Genomic DNA, 25,018 nt, shown 5'->3' with positions numbered 1-25,018 from the left:
CATACAGTTGCACAGTAACTTCAAACTTGCCTAACTCTACTCATGAGCTGCTACAAAAGGTACGTGCCTGTGGCAGCCTCCATCTCTTGACCCTGTTGTTACTCATGCAACTGCAGGTCTAGCCCTGTCCAAAGGAATACCTAGCACTTTTTTTAACTTTACAGCCGTTCAGACATTGCTGATGAAAAGAAGGGGGTATGCATAGCTAAGAAAGAACCACGATAAGCTTTTCCAGCAGCATTTGCCAGTTACATTGGCTTTAGCTCACTGGAACATTGTTCAGCAGCGAAGCTTGGTGTTCCCTTTATGAAGGGGACGTATTTCCCTTGTGGTGATGTGAGTGCTTCCTGTCTTGGTCAATTTAGCACTTGCGTGTAGCTAAAAGTTCTTGAGTGTGTTTTGTGAAACACCACTACTCATCTGCATTTTTTAATCCTTCTCTGCTTGGTCCAGAAGACCTTACTCGAGCTTCTGCTAAAGATTCCCATATATCACCATGCCAGTTAGTATTTCCGCTGTTGACTGTGCCTGTCTTTTGGACATAGTGGATGAGTTGGTGCTTGCACAATAAATTGCAACAAAACAGAGGGATTTGAGTTACTGCAAGGGTCCTGTGGCACCTTCTTGTTACTGTACTGAGGAATGTGGATTCCTTGCTTCCATTGACCATTAGCTCCTTAGTCTCTTTATCAGACCTTGATAGCCTTTATATTAGTACTATCTCATACACTTGTTTTCTGTGCTTGTGTTTGGGCAGACGGTCTTAATTATCTACTCGAGATTTGAAAATTTAAATTAGTCAATTTTTTGCTCTTCTACATTAACATTCAGAAATCTTTTGTTAACAGAAGGACTTTGAGGCACTAATAAAAGGAAATTCTCTCTGGAGAGTTCAGTGTCTGATAATGTCTTTCATTGAATAGATGTGGTATCTTGATGTTCTGGCATAGGACTACCCTGCTTACTTAATTGAGATTGGTTTGGGGGTTTTTTTTTTTTGACCTTCAGCTTTCCTAAGAAGGCATATTTTTCCATAATATGAATGATATAATCTGTTTGTAACATGTTGCTTATCTGCCATGTTAATGATAGGCGCAATATCCCCTTGTTTCAGGACTAATTTCCATGCTAATGATAGTAGATGTTTCATGAATTTGATCACAGAAGTAAAAAGGAAACACTTGGTCTTCTGCTTGATTCCCTTTTGAAATGGCATTTTTTAATCTGATACATGATTCAATTACTTTTTTTTTGAAGAGGAGCTACATGCTCTCTTAGTTACTACTGAACTGTGTGATCCTTTCTCATGTAACAATTTTCCTACCTGGTGGTTGGTACCATAGCTTCTACTAACAGTTGTGAAATGATTGATATGGTTTTTTAGGTCTTAGTACCAAAAAATTTGAAGTGTGTAACTCTGTGCCACGTACTGTGCACTTTTTAAACAATTCACCCAGTTCTGACATGTAAATGAAACTGTACTATGCAGAGCATGTGAGTTCTTTAAAGTTATAAACCTCTCTTAGTGGTTTTGAGCAAACAACCCCAAACAATTATTTTGAACAGCTACAGTCAAAGAGCATCTTTTGATGGACCTACACTACTATTTTAATTTGTGTTTTCTTTTTTGGTGCTGATTATGTAAAGAAAAATGTTACGAGTTGCCCTCCTGGAATGCTAGGCAAGAACATCAGTTTGAAGTAACTTTCAGTGAATATATTGCTCTCGAGTTTCCCAGTCTGTAGTGAGAGCTGAACTTGGCTGGTATGATGTCATTTGTCTGGCACCTTTGGTTTCTGCATGCATTGCAAATAGCTTACAGGACTTAATCCTGATATTTTTTTTTATACAACTAGCTGTCCTCCAGCTGGATCTCTCTTTTTCTTCACTGACATCTGACTTAGTCCACTTAGTTTATTACCTTACGTTGCAGCTTCTTAATCCCACCTAGGGTTCATTTGGTTTAGGTATTTTCTGTTAATGTATTGCTCTCAGTTGCCCAAGGCTTGCCAGAGACATGAAGAGGCTGATATGCTATTCTATGGACAGGCTGACTTATTTGCAGTGCTCTGAATTATTGACTACTAAGGAAATTAGTTTGGGCAAAAGGGTAGATCTCTTTTAAAGATGTGAGTAAACAAGGCTTGGCTGTAGCTTGGGTCCAATATCCTCAAAAAGCCCATTTGTGTCCCTTGAACTACTTGAGAAATTTCTTCTACTTGCTATTGCAAGCTAATTGTGTGAGCAATTTCCCTAGAGGAGGGGAAATGGTGTTTCCTGAAAAGGGAGTGGGTACCCTGTGTGGTACGGTATCCACAGAGATGCTGAACAGCTGAGATCTGTTGGTGGCCTGCCAGCCTTAGGGCTTGTGCAAAAAAAAAAAAAAAAAAAAAAAAGCTGTTGTTTTGCTGGAGGAACTGTGTCTCAGAAATGCCTTGCCTCCTCGGCTGACTCCTAATTCACCTCGCTGTGACCTGTCTTCCTGAGGCTGAGTGGATGTCAGGGTAATCTAATACTGTCATGCTTACTTGGGACATGTAAAGCTGACCTTCAAAAAGGAAAGGCTTCTCACCAGAGCGTTTGTGTCCTAGCTGTAACGTGGCTGGTGCTGCTGTGCAAACTCAGATTGGTTTCTGTGTGGATAAAGGCAGACTGGGGAAAAAAAGGAAAGTCTGGGAAGGGCTGAATATTTACAGTTCGTGCTTCTGTCTTCACTTGAGCAAAATTACTTAGTGAAGAAACAATAACCCCTGAAAACTGAAAGCTTACTAATGGGTAACTTGAGGATGAACACATGACAATATCATTATTAGTTTCTACATGTATCAAACTACATTTCTTAAAAACCATGATGGATTAAAGAAGTGAAGTGTCCTTTAAACATCATGAAAATAGCAAATTTTCATACTGTTTTGAGTAGATCTAAGTTTTTAAGGGAGTTCTGCTAGTTTTTAGTAGTTCTGCAGGATGCATTCAAAACTGCAGCTAAGCTTGTCCTGGATTACCAGTCTCCTAACCTTTCCGTTTCGAAAAAGAACATGATTCTTGTGATGGCAGGCAGGCTTGTGGTCAAGCTTAAGCTACCTGTATGAAAGAGGTTTTAAACTTCAGCCTCTAGAAAACTTTCACTGTAGCTTGCTTTTCTGTGCTTTTGCTTCCTTTTTGTAGTATGAACTTCCTATACGTTCTCTTTAAAGCCCTGCAAAGATAAGAGAACTATTTCTTTTCCTCTGCATATTTTTACAGTGAGCAGCAAAACATTGTAAGTGAAGCCTCTGGGCACCTCTATTTGACCATAATGCAATGCTACTGGCTGTAGCTGTTTGTAAGTAACAGGGAAATAAAATATTTAGTGAATAAGGAGGTTATTTGCCTGCTGGCTTTTGAACAGGGAGGAGGCTACCCTTTATTGGTACTCATAAGCCTTTTCTTGCAGTCAGGAGGCCTAGATTTTCAGTAGTATCTCAGTCCAAAGCAATCACCTAGACACTGAGGCTTGAAGTAACACACCAGCTGTAGCCAGGTTTGTTATAATGCTGCACTGACAACTGGTATCTCCCAGGAACTACTTTGAGTGATACCAGTGAATGCTTCTTGCTGCTCATGTGCCAAGGAGCAGCAGCTGTTCACAGTCCTAAATGCACCTAGGAAACAAACTGGGAAGGGTGGCTGATTCTTTCATGTGGAAAGCTGAGTGGTGTGAGTACTATATACAAAGATTTAGTTTTGGGGATATACTGCAAAATAAATACCGCAGTGATGTATTTTAGTGTTACTGATTGTGGTACATACTGTATCTGAAGCTCTGGATACGAGACTGGGACCTTCTATTAGGCATTGTGCAAAAATAGCGGAGGCTGTTTGCTCTTAAGGAATGCATTTTCTCAGTGCTTTTCTGCCTCTACCTTTTTTTTTACCAGTAGAACTGTGTTGCAGAGAAGCTTATGGTTAAGTAAATGACAATAAACTGAATGTGATGCAGCTATATATCCATGCTAGTGGGTTGTGCAGATTAGTCTAAATGTCTGCCAATGTAGTTCTGTTGGCATACTGCCTTGTAGCCTCCTCATAAAAGAACTGTTGTCTAGAGCTGGCAGATGACAGTGTCATGACAAACAGTAGTATCTCCTCAGTTTGCAGAAGAACTCTTCCAACTGCAAATGTTCTGATACTGAGTTGTATAAAAAGTGGAGGGAAGATCAAAGGATGAGACACGAAAAAGACTGATGCAAGGAGAATAGGAAAAATGGGATGAGGCAAATAGGAACACACTGGAGGGAGGCTCTGAAGTTGACAGCTGCTTGATACAGTCTATTTTAATTTCCAAAAAAATCTTTAAAGAGTGTTATTCAAAGTCTTTGAGTAAACTGGGCCATAGTTGGAAAACATACAGTGCTTGCATGGACTCTTTAAAAGCCAGGAAGCAGAGGGTGAGTAACTGTCCCTTGCAATGAGGAGAGAGGCAGGCAGATGCTGGACTTCCACAGGGTGCTGTAATGAGATGAATGCCTTCAGCACAGTCATATGTGATCTTGGAAAGAGGGGTGAACAGTGAAAGGTTGAAGATTGCTGATGACAAGTAGTTGTTCAGAATGGTGAAGACAAGGGCCCGCTGAGGAATTCAGGAACAGAGATTGCTGGTGAAACTTTCTCTGCTACACTATTGCCCAGTGTAGAAAAATCTGACTTAGTTATGATCTCTGAGCTGAATGCTGCAACTCACAAACAGGATTTTAGCACGTTGCTACTTAAGTGATAACATCAGCTTACCTGCATGGTTTCAGGGAAGATGAGGGCTAGTTTATGAAATAAAAATTTATTATGACATTGTCAAATACCTGAGCCAGGTACTTCCTGAGCCAGCTTTTTTTTTTCTGAATATGATTGAAAGCTAGAAGAGTTTTTGGGGGAATTCTTGCCATGTCATTGCTTTTTTTTTTTTTTTAAGCATCTACTAATGGCTAGTGTTGGAGGTGGGATAGATACTTCTTAAAGTTTTTAGGCATGACTTGGTCATAGCCAATCTCATGTCCTCATTTAGAAAAAAATGTTTAAATGAACTGTAGAAGTTGGTCTCTTTCAGCAAACCTGTATCTGAGGTGTTTCAGCTACTGTTTCATCTAGCCCACTGGCTTGGTGAGACCACAGCATTTGTGTTGTCACTGGTCACACCTTTGTTGAAAGAACTGCCTCTAGTTTTATGGAAAGTGAAGCTGTGTATTTGACGGGGAGAACAGAGAGAGGAAATGTTGATCTCTGCAAGGAGCAATAATAGTTTGTGAATGTGATTGTCACACTTGCATAAAAATGTGTGAAAGGCAGGTGAACTGTGCATCTGGTATTCTTTTGCACAGTGATTCTACCAGTCTCCCTGAAAAGGTCCTACATGAAGAACAAGAGGACATGCATAAGGAAAAAGTTGTATATTTTGCATGGATAAAATCTTTTGCAAATCAGAAATATGTCACTCAAGAAACACCTCACATTTAGATGTCTCTGTATAATTGTAGTATGTTCTCAGTTTCTGTAGGTCTTTAGTCCATGCTGTCTTTTGAGAATGGTATCCAAAGGGAGACTATTTGGAATTGTTATAAAGACAGCTTGCATCCATGTGTAAACCTGAAGTCACAAGACAAGCAAATGTGTCTGGATTTCAAGAAACTTAAAATTAGTCAAAAATGTTACTGGAACTCCTTGATTTCTTACTGAATTGTTAGATGTCCTTTGGTTTACAGAAGTGCTGCCATTCTATTTAATAGCAAATACCATACTATTTTTCTGAAATAGATGGACAAGTAGTTGGTTCTCTAGTTTTTCAGCATACTAGGGAATTGAACATTTTTGATTACGTGCAGTCCCCTAAATACTTCATTAGCACTGTAAAGCTGTGGTCCTAAATAGAGACATCAGCTATTTCCTTCCATGTAATTCTTGGAAACTAGTTAATGACACCAGAAAATGTTTTGATCATATTTACGTAGAATGGAGGTGTTAAATTCTGAGGTTTAGATTCTAACATGTCTCTTCATATTGACTGTTAATGTTCTGATCTTACTGGCATTGTGCTCTTGTGTTACATGCTTTGGACAGATGAAATGCAATTTTCATTTTTTTCTCTTGAACACACACCTCCAAAACTTTGACTAAAATTCTCGTTGGAATTCATTATAAGGAGTTGAACTTCTTGAAGAAAACTTGAATTTGTTCAGCTTACTGGACAGCAGCTAAAATGGGGACTCTAAAGCAGTGGTTTCCATGCTTCCTGGGCCATTGAATTATTCTTGGTAGTTGGTGTCTCCTGAACCATTGGACCTAAGATGGCAGTAATGGGACAGTGTTTTCTTGTGTGTGGTATTGTCTCTGACTTCAGGCTACCTGAAACATCTTTTTGGAGACTATAGACGCCTAAGTACTGTTTTGCTGGTGGAAAATATTCATCTTGTAATACATTTGAGAACATAGGTGCTTCATGGTATGCAAGATTTGCAATAGTCTCAACGTATAAGGCTTGTAGTTGCTGTCTGGAATGTGTTTTTGATGATACTGAGATACTTAATTAAGAAAATTCTGATCATTCAGGACATGGAAATTAGTCATATTAAATACCTTGGCACCTGGCATCAGTTTTTTTTAAATATTGCGATTCTGTGAGTATTCTGAGGAACTACTTGGATTGGGTTTGTAAAGTTGGGATTAAAAGTAAATCCACAAAAAAGTGTCTTTAGTATTAAACCAAACTGATTTAGCTATAAGTATCCTCTGTCTGCAATTACGTGCTGGAAATGAGTAAACGGTTACCAAAAGGGTTCTAGCACCCTTTTTGCTTCAGTTTTTCTCAGGTTGTATTTCGCTTTTAAACTTAGACAGGACTAGTTTTCAATCTGTGATATTAATACAGTCCTATGATACAAAATGCAACATAGCATTTTGCTGCTATTTAAATTGATATGAGTAGATCTATTGGTTCTAAACCAGGACAAAGCTTTTCAGTATTTCTGTATACTTTAGAATGAGATCTCAAAAAGCGCATGGGAGATATGCCAGTCTTCAGACTATAATATGTATTTATCCTATGTCTTAAACCTAGCATGGTTTGTGTTTCTTTCCTTTTTAGTATTATGGCACTTGCCTGTAGACCTTGTAAGTGAAGTCTAGTGCTGCTGTTCTTACATTTTTGTTTTCTTCCTCTAGGGTTTGAAATCCAGGAGAATGGCAGACATAGACAAGTAAGTAAAATCTGTAGGTTACTGAAGCTCTGACTGTGTCCTATGCTGTACTTCAGATGGCTGTGATCTCCAGACACTTGATAGACAGGGTCTGGGTAGTGATCTTGGCACTGTGGCAGGATGTGAGGTTTATAGCATGTGGGAGAAAAGCTTGAGTTGCTCATGCCAGATGGGCTTGGGATACTAATTGTAAGTAAATCTAAAACTGGGAGAAGGCAGCAGTCAACTTACTATGTTAGTTGGAATTCTGGAGGGGAAAAACTGATAGTACTGCCCATTAGTATTCTTTCACTGTATGTAGTGGGTTTTTTCTATACTTTGAATGCTCATATTTTGCAGCATTCAAAGTATAGTTCAGGTAAACCTACCCTCAGTTCTCAAGGCCCGCACATCTTAACAAAGAGAATGTGTAGAGCAGAGGGAGGCTGAAAGAATCCTTTTGTAAAAACGAATCTTCAAAATTCTGGAAAGCTGCTAGTTCTTCAAACTGTTCTGAGATTGTAAAATGTGAAACTTGAATCCATGAAGACAAATTTGGCTTTGTTTGCCTATTCAGACTTATAGTTTGTCATAGATCAAAACTGATGCAATAGTTTGCTTCTACCCAGATGATCTCTAATTTGAGCTCTTTAAGCTTGTTATAGTATTTTATAAAATTAACTTCTTGATGCTGTTATTGAATATTCCTAATAGCAAAGAACAGTCTGAACTTGATCAACAAGATATGGAAGATGTTGAAGAGGTAGAAGAAGAAGAAACTGGTGAAGATGCCAACAGCAAAGGTAATGTTGTAAACAAGAGTTTCTAAGCAGCTGCATATGTACTTTCTAATGTGTTAAAAAAAGGGTTTACTGCTTAAAATAATAGGAAATGTGCATCAGCAGTTACGCTTTGCCGACTGTATTTAAATTCTGAAGCAAGGACTTTTTTTTCCAGTTGTGTGGTGTTTTTATTTTTTTAATAGTTGTCTGCAGTCACTCATTTTAGTCATGGTTAGTACCAGTTCAGGCAGCACTGGCCCCCTGTAAGGATGTGTAATTGGGAAAGAAAGGATTGTTGTGGGTATGTGACTAGATTGTTTCAAAACTAACAACAGCTAAAAGCTTTTAAAATGTGAAGCTTTGGGTAGAAAAAAAATCGGATACATATGTGTGTGTATCTCATTTTTTGAACAGTTGCTTAGTAATTTGGTGCCGAGTTGTTTGTGAACAGAACAAATATCACGCTTAGTGTTACCACTCTTAAAACCAAAAAATCCTTCTTTTTTCCCCTCAACAAAAAAACCTGAATATGTATCAGAATACTTGTTTTCTCTGTGCTGAACAGTCTTACTTATGCTTTGTAGTTAAAGGCTGGGGGCACAGATAGAATCTGAAGAGCCAAAAGAGAAATAACTGATAATCTCTGCAATAAAATGATTTGGACTGCTGGTAGTGCCACATTATGTGATTACTTGAACAGAATAACAACACTAAAGAAAAGTAGGATAACTTTGCTCAGAATGATGTTAGAGGCTTTGCTATATCTATTGGAAAAAGTATTTTCAAAACTGGAATGCAAAATTCTGTGGAACACACTGGTCAGTTGATGAATAGCTTACAGTAATTAAATGGTAAGCGTTCAGGTGTCCCAAAGGAACCTTGAGATTAATAATGTGTATTTTTAGTGATTTATCCCAGCTATTGTAGATGAGGATCTGAGGGGTAATTATACTATAGGAATCTTGGAGGAAAATTGGATTTTATAAATCAGAAACATGCTTCAGTAGTAGGGAAACTTGACACAGTGTTAAGCAGTTCTTTTACATATGTAATTCTTGCTTGTCTAGTTTTCTAATATCTTTTTCATGCACAATTTTTCCTTAGGTTTTGCTGATTTACCTTTTTTAATCTAGATAATTCAATTTTTAAATGTCAGAGGTCCTTCTCTGGACACCAAGTAAAGCACTCATGCTTTTAGAAGAAAGCTCTTTGAAGAAATAGTGTTCATGGATCCAAGAACTTGCAAAACAGAATATGTGGTTGGATTTCAGTTTGAGGAGATGAGGCTGTTGGTATTGGCATACCATGTGTGTGATGTGTATACTGATTTGGTATTAAAAAGTAACTGGCAACATACTCAAATGGCAAAATTGAGTAGGTTTTCAAGTGTATAGGAAAGACTAATGAATAGTAGGAGCAGAGAAAACTAGATACCTTGACAAGAGGAATAGTGTTGACTAATGTGAGGTAGTACCTTTAAGAAGTAATTGCAGCTTCTACTGCTAAAATATAAACTGATTGCAATGATTATGGAGAAACAAGACTTTTGGATGTTGCTTGGAACATAACTTTTCAGCATGTAATTTCAGTGCTAGGACATAAAAGTGGGAGAGAATATTCACATGTGGTTACTGCAATGAAGGGCATGGAAATGAAAAATGGTATGCCATTTCCAAAAGCCTTGTGTATCAAGAAGGATTCAAAAGCTTCACTCTAATTTGAAGGTGTCAGAAGAATGCTATATAAACCTAGTATCTCGTAAGGAATGCAAAGTACTTGTTTGCCTATCTGCATATGTTTAGGATAGGGGGAGGAAAGCAAAACAGCATGATAAAAACTGATCATAAATTCTTACTAAAAATATGAAGTTGTGAAATTAATTTCTGCAGGTTGAGGCACAGATTTTGAGGAGGGGTAAAAAGGTTGATGTTAAAATGGATAATGAGAACACTTAGGCTAGGAATTTGCATGTTTTTTAAATGTACTTCTACGTTGTAGTTTAAAACAGGTTTCCCATTTGGACAAAGTGCTTTCTAAAGATGTAGATGATAGACTTCCAGGACCTAGTACTGATATTCTGTAGTCAATGTCAGACTATTCTGATGACTAATTTATTCTTTTGCAGGAAAAATTAGGTAAATGTAGATTTGTAAAGCAGTTTTAAATCCAAGTCTGAAACTGTCTTGTTTCTTTCCATTTACCTAAAATGGAATGAAAATCCCATTTCCAATTTTTAGTCCCCTCTTAAAGTAAAAGCGCAAATTCTTCTACGTTGCCTTTCCGTAATGACTTCAAAATAAAAGCAGTCAAGGCAAAACTGTTGCTTTTAGGGGCATCATATAAAACCTTCCCTTTTAACAGAAGAGCTCACCTTGCTCAATAGTGGTCATTTTAATCCAGGTGCTGTTCCCATGTTCAGAATAGGATGGCTTTGATCCATGCTTCCAAAATGGAGAGGTGTTTGAAATACTTCTTTGCCTATATTTCTATTTACAAGTGTGTATATATAATAAACTTACTGCTCTTTCATAGTATTTAAGTAACTTTTCTTTCAAGATTAGTCCAAAAGATGCACTTTGCACTTATGTAATTTTCTTCTTTAATTTAGCTCGGCAGCTGACTGTGCAGATGATGCAGAATCCTCAGATTCTTGCAGCCCTTCAGGAGAGACTTGATGGTCTGGTAGGAACATCTACAGGATATATAGAAAGGTACGGTATTTGTTCAGTATGAGCAGAGTAGTATAAATGGTTCTTTTGCTTTCTGAACAGTATTGTCTGTAGCATTAATAGCCATAAACCACTGTGCTGCCCAGATAGCAGGAAGACTAATATAGTCTGTAGTGCATCTCAGAATTGAATAGTTTTTATTTGGGCTTTTATGAAGAAAAGAATGCTAAAATATTTTCAGTGGCTGACCCTGTCCCCTGTAGTTAACAATATGGCGCACTTTCAGAAGATACTTTCCTGCTACTTGGAATGTCTTTTGTAGCTTTCTTTTTGTCTTCAGTTATCTTAAGCATGGACAAATACTTAGAGACCTAATGTCTCTAATATAGTAATTTTTTGGTTAGAGTGTAGTAACTAGTAGCTAATAAAATTAGGAATGTTGTATCTGTACTTCATGTGGTTGTCTTATGTATCAAAATTTGCAACAATATATTGCTAAAATTTTCTTTATCTACATTAACAGATAGAATTTTCTGGCTCTCATGTAATTTCTGGTTGTGTACGAACATTTCACCACATCCACGAGAATTGTAAAGCATACAACTGTCTTGCTGTGATAGGGTCCTACATTGCTATTGATGTGAACTGGGGCAGCTACTGAGTAACAGGCATTGCTGCTGCTCCTACTCATACTGCTTTCCCGTTACAGATGATAGCATGGAAGAAAAGCCCATTTAACTAACAGCCTTCCCTAATAAATACTGGCCCAAGAAAGAGCATGGAGGCAAAAGGGTACCCAGGTTCTTTCTCTTCTAGATACTGTACACTACAGGCATTCTATACCCAATATTTTTCTTCTGGTTTTCAACAGATGTTAATTAACCTCTACTAATCTTTCAGGTCCTTGATCTAAGAAGTGAACAAAAGTGGTAACATTGATTTACATGGCATTCTTCTAGTCAGCTGCTCTCTAAGATACTGTACCATTTCTTCATCAATTCCAAGTACAGTAGTGCCTTCTTGATTACAAAAGCATTGCAACTTTGCCATTGTACCAAACTCTTACCTAACTTGCAGTATGAACATAACTGGAAAATGTGTGTAACTTGAGTGTGCGCTTTCTCAACATATGCATGCTGACTTAACCATACTTCACAGGTGCCTCTTACACACCTTCCCACGTGTTATTCTGAGCTTATTTGTCTACAGAGTCTAGACACTGAGATGGCACAGAAGTCAGTAGGAATCTGGGATTATGTGGGCCTGTTATGTGGGCTCTTAAGGAACTAGGTGCATAAGGTGGTAGGAAAGTAAAGAGGTTCCAGGAACGCATCTGTCTGCTCAGGCTTAGAATATGCTAATTGCTCAGCAGCCATCCAATAACTTACCTCTTCACCTGTGTCTGGCCACAATAATTTTAAGGAAACTTACTTTCATAGAGTAGAATTTCCCTCAGCTGCTTGCAGGAGGTTGTGTTCTTGTGTAATCATAACTTTTGCTAATGGCTTGTATTCTGAGCAACAGGTCTTACTTGCCGTTGTTGTACTTGTGCAGTCCAGTTCAGGTTTCTTGGTCTGCTTCTCCATTTTTGGATTTACTTTAAGAGCTGTCTCTTTCATGAAACTACCTTTCTTTTTTTAAAACATACAGAGTTTATAAAGGTAGTGGATGTACAAACTGTGAAATTTGGACTAGTTGGCATGGACTGTAATGAAGTGTAGCTCTGACACATGCAAAAGATTCTAGATTCTCTAATAAAGGGGTTAAAGTCTTTACTCTGACATAACAGAGTTGGACATGCTGCATGTATGGCACTACCTCTTAGAAATTTCATAGTGCTTTGTATGCAATTGCTAGGACCAGTACTCTTAAGTCTAGATATATGCATGTGGCATTAAGTGGGCAATTGTTGTATGATTTATTTGTGCAGTCATACTAATTTTCTTCCTTAATGCTTTTTTCTTGAAACTAACCGAACTTGCCACTTAAGTTGCTGCTAGTTCTGATATTGTACTTGAAGATAAAATTACAGCAAATGATTAACTTGACTAACTCCAGGAAAAATGTCAGAGTAACAAGAATGTTATCAACCCTTTATGAGCATACATGACTAAATTCAAGCGGTTTTGATAGTTTGTGTAGTAGATGTACTTTTGCCCATATTGGAAGGTTAAGGGAATTGTTGATTTAAAGGTGGTATGCATATTATCTTAGTAACCAGAAGTAGTATACTCGTGTTGAGCATAAAGCTATCAGGGAGAAGGGTTCTGTCTGCATTTTAAAGTGAACAAGCATGTTGGAACATACCTAATAGAAGTAAGATAGCTTTAGTAATTAATATGAACCTTCAGTGTTCAACTAAGCTAATGCATTCTTGGCTACTTCCTCTAACCTGAAGCTGGTCCTAACAAAAGCAGTTGTGTACTACTGCGTTCTAAATAACGTGGCACAACTGCTTAAATAAAATAAATATGGGAAGTTAACATAGTAATCTTCTGTGGCCATATGCTGGGGTTTGGGCCACCTCACAGGCAATGGAGGCTGTCAGCAGTCTGCCCCATGAATCTCACCAGTAGCCTTGATGTAGGTGACTTTCTGTCCCAACAGTAAGTCTGTGTTAGTGTAGTTTACTAAAGTGAAACTAGTATTAAAGAGTTGTAGCTGACAAGTATTTATAATGAAGATTGCATTATTTGCTTTCCTTTTGCACATGTGTAATACGCTGGCTCATTTAGCAAAACAGTTCTGGCTCACTTTGAGAGTGACAGTTAATATGTTAGAAGACAGTAGTACCAGCTGCTTTCCTCAGTGAAACAAAAATGTGAATTTTGAAGATTAACTTCCTTAGTGAAGAATAACTCAATTGTCTTGAACTTTCTTTCATAAAACCAAGCTAATTAATGATAAGACCTCAATTTCTTAATTATGCTCAATCGTATGAATTTACTATGCTGCTCATTAATAATGTAAAACTTGGTTTTAGTATGAAGTTTTGTGCAAGTTTGTCTCATGATTGACCCAGGTGTTTGGAATACTCTGGTTCTGACCAAGGTAAACCTTGGTTTAAGAGCCTGTGCTAACAGTTTCAATCCGCATGGTGCAGTGGGTCATAGTTTTGATTTGTACAGCTTTCTAAAGCTTCAAATAGAGTGTAAAATCTGTTTTGATGCAAGTTGGTTAACTTGCAAGGGGACTGGTTAAGTTAGGGGTCAGTATGTGCTTAGAATGCAGTGTTAGTAACAGTTCTGTCACTGAATTTTTCAGCTTGCCTAAAGTTGTTAAAAGACGTGTGAATGCTCTCAAGAACCTTCAAGTTCAATGTGCACAGATAGAAGCGAAGTTCTATGAGGAAGTTCATGAGCTGGAAAGAAAGTATGCTGCTCTCTATCAGCCCTTATTTGACAAGGTATTTTAATGCTAATCTGATTTGTACTTATAAGCTTTAGCTAAAACACAAGGGAATATAAACTGAAAGTTTGTGCATGTTCTGAAGTACTTTGGTCTTGTATGTGCCCATTCAATTCAGTTGATAATTTTACTATCCATGTGAATATCAACTAAGATTATGGGGGACAAAAGTTCAGTCTGTTCCACGGTTACCAAAATGACTTCAATAATGCCAGCCCTCATCTTGTTAGTTGAGCAGATGTCAGATGATATGGTAACCTTTCTGGTTACCTTTGGTGCTTATTTTAGTGTGTTGAAAAGCTTGTAACTGTTTAGTTGCCTTGTAGGGCTAGAAGAAAAAGTTTTGATAAATAGTTAATGTATTACTAATTGTGTAACTTTAGGATTAGAAAATTAGTGGTTAGGGCATTGCTGGTTGCCATGACTAGGAAATGTGAAAATATTCTTGGTTTAATCTTCCAGCGAAGTGAAATCATCAATGCAATTTATGAACCTACAGAGGAAGAATGTGAATGGAAAGCAGATGCTGAAGAAGAAATTTCAGTGAGTATCTTAATCAGCTCTCATCAATATCTCAAGCTTTAGCATGAAACAAGATTCAATACAGTAACCAAAGTTTAAAAAAAAATAATAAAAAATTGGGTACCTAATGATTACTTGCTTATAACAACAATAATAATTCTTAATGATTGCTTAAAGCATGCACGTGAACCTTAATCTGTACTGGTGTCAACTTAAAACTGTTAACAAACCTTGTGGGCACTCTTTCAAAATGAAGAAAAACTAACATATATATTCTATCAAGGAGGAAATGAAAGAGAAAGCCAAGCTTGAAGAGGAAAAAAAAGATGAAGAAAAAGAAGACCCTAAAGGAATTCCTGAGTTTTGGCTGACAGTATTCAAGAATGTGGACTTGCTCAGTGATATGGTTCAGGTAGGTGGTGGTCCAGGCTTGTTTAAAGTTGTGTTAGTACTTAATCCAAGTGCCTTTAAGAAAGGGGTAGAAACAGTACATTACTTGATGTGTCTGGAGAGCGAAAATGGAACAAGTACTTGGATGTCATCTCTGGTACTTTATTCAACTGAGAGCACAGAGCACTCTGAAATACCTTCTTACTGTGTTTTTTGTTGAACTTATTTTTATCTTACTAATACACTTTATGCGCTTACAGCAGCGTGTGTATGAGATGTGTACTAGATACTGCTAAAAATTGTACTTGGTGTTTGCACGGATTTAGATTGCGTACTGCAGTGGAAACCCTGTACAGCCATTGTTGCCATCTGCTGGTCATGTTCGTGAAAATGCTTCAGTGCTGTAACAAGGTTCTCGTCCTATGTAAAACTCATTCTAAATATGGCATTTTATCTCTGCAGGGTCTTAAATCTGTGTACAATTTAACGTTATGAAAATGGAATAAACTGTGTTTTCTTTACAGGAACATGATGAACCTATCCTGAAACACTTAAAAGATATAAAAGTGAAATTTTCAGAAGTTGGACAGCCTATGGTTAGTTTAACCTATTAAACAAGATTACTTCTGTGTTATCTTCAGACTTATTTGTATATTAATAGCATGGTCTGTGATAGCCAATTGTCTTACGGCAATCATGAGAAATACGCAGCTGCTTCTAGTCTTCTGAAAAACAGTACAAGGGCTAGTACTAGTCTTGCAGTACCATGTGAATGAATTTATACTTAATTTAACCTTCAAATTCTGACAAGTTAATAACTTGGGCTTAATATCTGATGACTCAGTTTCACCTTTAGATTTTGATACCTTCAGGTACTTTTTGTATAACTGTTATAATAGGATATAATTTCCTTGCCAGAAATCAGATAGCTTGCTAAGTTTTTTAAAATTTTAAATTTAGTTCTCTCTCTACGTTAGCACCAGGACAGCTGTACACTGGGAGATCTTGTGTCATTACTGCAAGCGGTATATTAACTAAAAAGCACAAGATCAACATGGTAAATGAAGACATTTGAAGGTTTAATGTACAACTTGGGCAGCAAATTCTAGAATAAGTTGCGTATGTGCACCTCTTCAATATTGGAGGAGATGGATATATTCCATTGCATGTGTATTTTTGGGTTTGGATTTTAGGTATGTAGAAATTAAAGGTATGCTTTGCTAAATTGCTAAAGTTGTTGCTCTGCAATTCTTTTTAAGAGTTTCACATTAGAATTTCATTTTGAACCAAATGACTACTTCACAAATGAAGTATTGACAAAGACGTATAGAATGAGGTCAGAGCCAGATGATTCTGATCCCTTCTCCTTTGATGGACCAGAAATCATGGGTTGTACAGGGTAAGTGCCAATAAATAACTTCAAGGCAATGTAACAGTTTCTTCCTTAGCACTATCCAACTGTAGACTTAGAGCATCTTGGGAAGGTACTGGAAAAGATACTGCTACTTAATAAACCACTGGGTTCAACTTGAGGTTTTTAGTGTTTTTCAGTAACTTCAATACAATATATAAAACTATATATTTTATATTATATAACTTACAAGCATATATTATATATGCACATAAATAAAAAATGTAATCAGTATTTATCTAGAAATACTGTTCTGCCGTCACTAAGGCTGAATTGGAAGGTGGATCATGTTATCTTTTTGTAGGCCTTAATAGCTTTTTTCAGAATTTGTTCAATCACTTCTTTTAATCTTTTTATTTTTCTGACATGCAGCATTTTGGGAAGTCTGTTCCAGTTTTACTTCCTGTATTGCAGTTTGTCCAGTTTGTTTTATAAGTGTTGAATGTTTGTCTCTAAGTGTCTTTCAGTTGATCTAGTTGAGAAATGGAGAACAGTCATCTCCTATTAACTCCAGGTTTCTCATGGTTTTAAAGAGCTGTCACACTCCTTTCTCAGTGATGTCTTTTGTTTTAAATTAGCTGTTATTCCTCACACTAAATAATCTCTTTATTCTGTATGTGTCTCTCTTCTTGTAAACAGAAGGACGAGAGAAACCAGAGTTGTGTGTAATTAACCTTATGGGTAGATCAGGGCTCTATGCATCATGGCCTGTTCAGTTGCTTTTGTGTTAATGTCTCTTTAATGTTCTGACTGCTCTTCTGAGTGATAACAACTAATTTACAGCCTATCACTGCATAGTCAGGGTTGGTTTTACCCATATATTAATCTGCAGTTACTGATACTGACTTTTATTTACCACTTCATTTCCCAGTCACTTAATATAATATATTTCTGCAGATGTCCTATAAGGTTTAATCTTAAATGCTTGAGTAGCTTTGATCAAACTGTTTGTCTTTCTCAGTTTGGGCTGTTTTTGAAAAGCATAAATCCTGGCAGAGATCACTGTAACATGACACTCTGCTTCTGTGAAAGTGATTTATTCCTAGCCCTTGTTTTGTGTTTTAACTAAGAGTCTCTTCTTATCCCAAAGCAACTCACCCCCTTCCTTTGAGTCTTAAAAGGAATCTAATCAGAAACTTCTGCAAATGCAAACAGTCTTATTGATACCACTTCTTCATTTAATGTCCCCAGAATTCTTTGTGAGTGTGAGACAAGCCTGTGGGAATGACTGCTCTGTAAACAGGACAGAGTTTAGAAAAAAAACCAACCAACCAACCAAACAACCCCCCCCCAGCAAACCCCCACCAAACAAAAAAACAAAACAAGCAAAAGAAAAAAAGGCAAAAAGCCCGCAAACAACTGAAAAACAACCAAAATCTACACACCTGGTTGATGTATTATTTTAAAGACTTGCTGATTACAATATGTGGTAAACTATGGCATACTACTAACGTGACTAAATATGACATTACTTTATAATGGATAGGTAGCTCTAAAAATGGTGTGATGCTATTCTTTGATAGGAAAGTAGGTAGAACTTGGTAGCTATTGAAAATTGGTAATTATTTCAGAGATTGAGTGGGGAAGGAGAAAGTTTTGGATGAAAACACTTCAATCTTAAAATGAACCTGTTACTCTTGTTCTCAATGTATAAACTAATGAAAAGATAGCACTGAATAAATACTACCTTAATATTTTATATTCTCTGTATTCATTGCAGTTGTGATAGTCTCAGTAGATACCTATAACAAGTGGAATAGTATTAAGCTGCAGCTGGTTGGTTTTTTTTGTTTGTTTCCTCTTCAGTTGCCAAATAGACTGGAAAAAAGGAAAGAATGTTACTTTGAAAACCATTAAGAAGAAGCAGAAGCATAAGGGTCGTGGAACAGTTAGAACAGTGACAAAAACTGTTTCCAATGACTCATTCTTCAACTTCTTTAGTCCTCCTGAAGGTAAACTGAACATTAGTTTATCTGCATTAACTTTAAATGTAGTATGTGCTTCACTTACTTGTTTCTTCTCTTTTTTTTTTTCTACAGTTCCTGAAAGTGGAGACCTGGTAAGTTGGCTTATGTAAAATATGGAGGTGGAGGGGAAACACTAGTAGAAGAATTCATGCTTTCGTATACAAAATGTTTGCTGAAATTGTTTAGGAATTTGTTAAACAGCTTCAGCTTTAACTGTTTCTGTATTTAACTGAGAATACTTGTGATGAATAGTATCTATTTGAGTTTTCTTTATTAGAAGGTGTATTTGTTGTTGGATGGTAGAATTCAGGTTAGTAAACTTCAGCAGCTTATCCTTCCTGAAGGCTACCATGTGAATTGTTAACAGTTGTACAAATGTAGTGATCTTTGTTATTAGCCTTTGGTCTAATGGGTGGTGTTTTAAGTCTCTCCCTTCGGGCATTGTTCGGGTGATCTTCTCTAATGGCTGCATGTATCTGGTTTGTATTTTATGCTGTTAAAAATTTCCCAAGCTATTAACTCTTGGAGAAATTAATAAAACAAGAATAGAAAACTGCAAGAGCCTATTCTTCTGTGTGCTCACTAGTAGAAAACTCTATGGCAATAAGCCATGTTTTTGTAAAGAGAAAAACTACCAAAAACACTTAAGTGCTGAATACATTATGCAGCTTCAGTGGGAAATCTGATTAAAGCCTCCAGAAGCATGCTGTTAGAACTCCAGTTGGCATGGACAGCAAAAGCTGTATGTTCATAATTGGAAAAAAAAACAAAACAAAACAGCAGCCTTTTGAATTGAAGGTAACTTCTGAGATGGCAGACAGCAGAACACTTGGTGTAAACAAAAGGAATGAAAACTTGTGGTTGGATCAGAGAGCATTTTCAGGTGTTCAGGTGCTTCCCAATAGCTTGTTTAATGGGAATCGTGGAGGAGATACACTGTAGGAATCAGAAGTAGCTTGTAAAATCTTTAATTAGATAGCCTCACCTGGCTGGTGTTTAGTTCTTAAGGGTATTGTGCATACAAATTGAAAGTCTGTAGGAGTTATTAAACAATTTTTCTACTTGGAACAAAAGCAGGTCGGGGCTGGGGGAAGACTAAAACTTAAAACTGCAGAATTTTGTGTAATTAAGCTTACTGAAGAAGCAGCCTGCCACTGCATAATGCAGGTAGGCTGTTTAAAGTGTAAAACTTGGCTCCACGGTTTCAATTCTATCAAGCAAGTCCTGAACCAAAAAAGTCATCACATGGGTTTTGTATAAATCTGGCCACATTATCTGTGCAACATGTTTTTGTGTCAAAAGTAGTTACCAGCTTATGGTTTAGGAAATAATGTTGTTTTATGCAGGACGATGATGCTGAGGCAATCCTTGCTGCAGATTTTGAAATAGGTCACTTCTTGCGTGAACGTATAGTCCCCCGATCAGTATTGTACTTTACAGGAGAAGCTATTGAAGATGATGATGATGATGTAAGTATAATGTTCTTTCAAAATGCTCAAAAACTTTGAAATAATGCTGCTTAAAATCTTTGGGTAATTTCTGACTTATAATGTTGATATCCTTAGAATGGGATGGATCAATGTTAGTTTCAGCTGAGCTTCCTAGAGTGTTCAGTGAAGAGCAGTGTGAAAGTAATTAATTTTTGAAGTAGTGACTTCAGAGTTTTGTGGCAAAAGTAGTGGTAGAAGCTCAACATTTAGAGGATGTCTGAGTAGCACTTTGTGTATAAGGCATTCCTAGGGTGGCGTACCCAATACTTTGATAGAACTGTAATGAGCTGCCAGAGAACAAATTAGTCTATTTTTCTAGCTGTTCACGCTGTTCTTTGTGCTTACAGTGATGCTGGGCTACCAAGTTCCTTGAGATTCAAGCCTGATCCTTTCAGGAGCACACTGTTATTAGAAAATGATATATAAGCACATTCAAAGCATGCCAAAATATTCAAAGCAAGCTCTGCAAAAGCTTGAATTAAGTGCTTTAAAGTAGCTAAGCTTGAAAAACAAACCACAAAACCCCAGAACTTTATAAGGGTAACATTTTTTTTTCTCCCCTGCCTCTGCACAAACAAGGACAGTTTGACAGTTAAGATAGATAAGTCCTGCCTTAAAATTAATTTTTAGAATGTAAAATGGTAGCCTTAGCCCAAAGCCTTGGCTGGGAAAGATGGAAGAGGGAAGTGACCGACTGTACAGGTTGCCTTAGGCTTTGAGACACCCTACTGGCCAGAAGTCTTATCACAGTCTAATAAGCTCTTCCAGCGTTGCATGTGAGGAACTTAAGGTAGACAGTTTTCTCTGCCAGAGTGTAGCTTAAGAGATTGAACATTGCTCATGCTGATGCAAAAAGCATTTTTAAATCTGTCAGATATAGGAAGTTCTCTTAGAGCACAATACAGTGTGGCCTCTGGCATCTGCTTGAGTTATCTGGCTGTACTTGAGCCATAAATGGCTGCGTTTGACTGTCAAAACCATTTATTTTCTCTCCTAGTATGATGAAGAAGGTGAAGAGGCAGATGATGAGGTAAGTTGACAGATGGCCTTGATTTAAGTAGTTTCCCTTTTGTAGTTTGTTCTCTGGAATAGGATTTCCTTTAGTTTTTGACTGCTTTGGACACTTAAGTTTAGTACTTATGAATGTAAGATACAACACATCATTTTGTGGATCTAGGGTGAATATTTTAAATGAAAACAACAAACAACAAAAAAACCAAACCAAATGAAGACAACCCTAAGGTATCGTACAGATTAAGTTGCAACTGCTGTCAAAAGATGATGTGCTTAGTGGAGGGCAAGCTAATACAATCTGCATAACTTAAAGTGGTAATGAATCTATTTAAGAGTATAATTTAATCTTAATTTTCTTGAAAATGGCTTAGGAAGCTGAATGTGGATAAGCTAGAGAAATATAAACAAGTGCTTTCTTTCAGGAGGGGGAAGAAGAAGCAGATGAAGAAAATGATCCTGATTATGACCCAAAAGTAAGGAATTAAAAAGAATGTTTGAAGTTTGTGTACGCATACACGCTTGAAATTTTATGTAGGTTAAATCTTGATTTTTTTTAATTTTTTTATTTTAAGTACTTAATCAGTAGTTCCTATGGTGATTGTTTTGGCTGAGGCTGTTTCAGTTCCAGTTCTGACAGACTAATTTTGGTAGAGCAACTTCTTAAAAAGTTCTTTCTCCAAAAATCGTTTCGTAAAAGTAACTTTTGGCTTTGAGCACTGAAATTAGTCAGGCTTGGTTTTCTCTAAACTTGTCTTGCAGCAAGTTGCTGCTAATGATGAAAATGTTCTATAATGGTTGTAAGGACATGTGGAGAACTGCCTAATCCAGGTTCAGTTTTTGGGAACTTGTCACAAGCTGACTGTCATGGTTTAACCCCAGCCAGCAACTAAGCACCACACAGCTGCTCTATCACTCCCCCCTCCTCAGCTAGACAGGGGAAAGAAAATACAACAAAAGGCTTGTGGGTTGAGATAAGGACAGGGAGAGATCACTCAACCAATTACCATCACAGGCAAAACAGACTTGACTTGGGGAAAATTAATTTATTGCCAATCAGACCAGAAGGTAATGAGAAATAAAACCAAATCTTAAAACAACACCCCCCTCTCCCAACCTCTTCTTCCCAGGCACAGCTTCACTCCTGAATTCTCTCTCTGCTCCCCTCCAGCGGTGCAGGGGGTTGGGGGATGGAGGTTATGGTCAGTTCATCACATGTTGTCTCTGCTGCTTCATCCTCCTTAGAGAGAGGACTCCTCACTTGTTCCCCAGCTCCAGCATGGGGTCCCTTCCACAGGAGGCAGTCCTCCACAAACTTCTCCAGTGTGAGTCCTTCCCACAGGCTGCAGTTCTTCATGAACTGCCCCAGCATGGGTCCCTTCCCCGGGCTGCAGTCCTTCAGGCACAGACTGCTCCAGCGTGGGGGATCACAAGTCCTGCCAGAAAACCTGCTCCAGCGTGGGCTCCTCTCTCCACGGGACCACAGGTCCTGCCATAAGCCTGCTCCAGGACAGGCTCTCCTCGAGGTTACAGCCTCCTTTAGGCACCCACCTGCTCTGGCGTGGGGTCCTCCCCGGACTGCAGGTGGAGATCTGCTCCCCTGTGGACCTCCCTGGGCTGCAGGGGGACAGCCTGCCTCACCATGGTCTTCATCACCACGGGCTGCAGGGGAATCTCTGCTCCGGCGCCTGGAGCACCTCCTGCCCTCCTTCTGCACTGACCTGGGGGTCTGCAGGGTTGTTTCTCTTACATGTTCTCACTCTTCTCTCTGGCTGCAGTTTCTGTTCCACAGTAACTTTTTTTTTTCCCTTCTTAAATACATTATCCCAGAGGCACTACCACCGTTGCTGATGGGCTCAGCCTTGGCCAGCGGTGGGTCCGTCTTAGAGCCGGCTGGCATTGGCTCTATCAGACATGGGGGAAGCTTCCAGCAGCTTCTCACAGAAGTCACCCCTGTAGCCCCCCCCCCCAAAACATTGCCATGCAAACCCAATACACTGACTCTGGCACAGATTTTCCCAGAAGAGTACAAAACTGAGGCTTTTTCAGGGTAAATAATAGTAAGTCTTTTATTGCTTGAGGTAGCAGAAGTCAATGTTCAGGAATGCATCTACAGCCAAGTACTAAAATGTGAAAGGCGAAGAGCAACTGGCAGCTTTCTTATTCCATGGGAAGGGCAAATCACTAGTCAGGCTCAGTTTGCTGGAAAAGTGATTGTGAGCCACTCAATTTGTAGTCTTTTCCTATCTGAGTGAAAGGCACGTTTGGCCACCTGAAAGCATCTGATGGTGGTAGGTGAAAGTTGCAGTCATGAAAATGAAGTCTGCGTGAACTAAAAATGTCTGCTGTGAAATGTGCTTGCAATTTCAAATAAGGAAGCAGCATATTTTTCAGAAGGGATGGTTTGAGCTACAATCAAAGTACTGTTGAAAGAATTACATAATCTTAGCATTGTACCTAGAAAGATATAGGGTATAGAACTGTTAATCAAAATGTATAGCCTGTTGGTGATGTTTCATCTGCTATGGTGTATTCAAATTGCTTCCTATTAAAGACAGTTTTGAAATCAAAATGAAACAGCTACAAGATGGGCTTCTTATTTCTACCATTTCACATTGCTTTTCTAGGCTAAACAGAACTGAGAAAGGGCAAGACTGTATGCTCAGTTTCAGAGAGAACTGCCAAAGAGCTAGAGGCAGTAGTGGTTCTATAGTGTATTGACATAAGAATAAATAGTTGTAAGCTGATCACAGGCTGAAAGCCAGCTGAATTTATTAAAGCACTGTGGTCCTAGAATAGCTATCCAGACCCCAGACCAAGGCAGCGGAGTAAAACTTGCAGCTAAACTCTGCCACCAAAAAGCCTTTTCCTTGAATTCCTGTATTACTGTGAGATATTGTTGGTTGTCTGTTTCAATAGAACAGAAGGAGTTTTCCATGTTAGAATTTTCTAACAACTGGAATTTATTGCAAAAGATGTTTCCAGAGCGTTAAGAACATACTATGATTTGGTGTTTCATGCATTGCTCTACAGTGGATTTTGGAGTAAGGCTGCGCCCTTGTTACTGGCCACAGGAAGTTTCTTTTGCCTCAAACTGTGTAGAAGGCCTGGATGCTTTTTCTGAGCTGGGTTATTTACTATGCATAACTCCTCCTTTTTCCAGTTTTAGTGTCTGATTTCAGAGTATCCCACCACACTTAGCTCTGAACTTTTTTTTGTTCTGGAGCATACCTATACACTAACAAAGCCAAAATAAATGCATTGGGGGTGTTGCCACATCCAAAGACAGCAGTACTACTAATACTAGGCAATTACTTTAAGGGAGAAGATGAAGGAAGAATTTGAATACTGCAACTTGAGAAAGTATACTTAGCAATATTAATAATTCTTTTAAAATACTGATATCTGTAAACTGATGCTTCCTTTTTTCTCAACAGAAGGATCAAAACCCAGCAGAATGCAAGCAGCAGTGAAGCAGTGTGTATGTGGCCTTGAGGATTACCTGCACTGTAATAGCCTAAACACAACTATTAGTTACTTACAGCCTTATGTTTTGTATCTCGGTAGAATTAAGTAACCAATTTGTTAAAAAAAGAACTCAAACACATAAGAACCAGTTTAAAATGTAGGTTCAATCTACCTAGCATTTTAACAGTATAATTTTCTGCCAATATGTAGAATGCAGTAAATCCCCTAAAGCATGAATGTTAATTCATTGCTACATAGTTTGGTTCTTGTGAAGTCTTTGTCATGTAGCTATTAGACTGCAGCTGTGAAGATTATCAGAACTGTTAACTGAGACCAATATTTGCTTAGAGGAAACTCTCCTGAAGAACCAACCAAAGTATTTTTCAGCCCAGTAGTTTGAACGGGTTTAAGTCTGCTTGCACTAGCTGTGCCTTCATTACTTTGTTATAGAAATGGCAGTGACTTGTACTAACTAGGAGATGATGATGCATTTTGAATTTGACTACTTGAGAAGACTAGTATAACTTGTTTAATTTCCAACGAGACCACATTAAACATTCATAACTGTCAGCTTGTTTATGCTATGGGTTTTGTATTTTATGTGACATAGTGATCTACAAAAGAAACCTAGTCATCATATTAAGGTTATTGTTTACCACTGGGGTGTGAATAAAACCTAGTATTTTCAGAAGCTA

General features: G+C 38.0%; 1 protein-coding gene across 2 annotated transcripts; it reads left to right on the top strand.

Moving 5' to 3' along the window:
• The first annotated feature begins 7,191 nt into the window (after window positions 1-7,191).
• NAP1L1 (nucleosome assembly protein 1-like 1) lies at window positions 7,192-25,018 on the top strand. 2 transcript variants are annotated; one of them, XM_010561803.1, is made up of 14 exons: window positions 7,192-7,226; window positions 7,920-8,008; window positions 10,596-10,698; window positions 13,921-14,062; window positions 14,527-14,607; window positions 14,873-14,998; window positions 15,501-15,572; window positions 16,236-16,375; window positions 18,194-18,339; window positions 18,427-18,446; window positions 19,701-19,823; window positions 20,842-20,874; window positions 21,281-21,331; window positions 24,293-25,018. In XM_010561803.1, exons 1-14 carry the CDS (start codon window positions 7,210-7,212, stop codon window positions 24,326-24,328), a joined length of 1,179 nt encoding a protein of 392 aa, XP_010560105.1. In that variant the 5' UTR covers window positions 7,192-7,209; the 3' UTR covers window positions 24,329-25,018. The 2 variants fall into 2 exon arrangements, with proteins under 2 accessions (XP_010560105.1, XP_010560104.1); XM_010561802.1 differs by having other exon boundaries at window positions 7,196-7,226; window positions 14,870-14,998.

Source organism: Haliaeetus leucocephalus, unplaced genomic scaffold (assembly GCF_000737465.1).
Source record: "Haliaeetus leucocephalus isolate CR32 unplaced genomic scaffold, Haliaeetus_leucocephalus-4.0 Scaffold151, whole genome shotgun sequence".
In the NCBI taxonomy this organism is placed as follows: domain Eukaryota; kingdom Metazoa; phylum Chordata; class Aves; order Accipitriformes; family Accipitridae; genus Haliaeetus; species Haliaeetus leucocephalus.
This window is presented reverse-complemented; position numbering and strand designations above follow the sequence as displayed.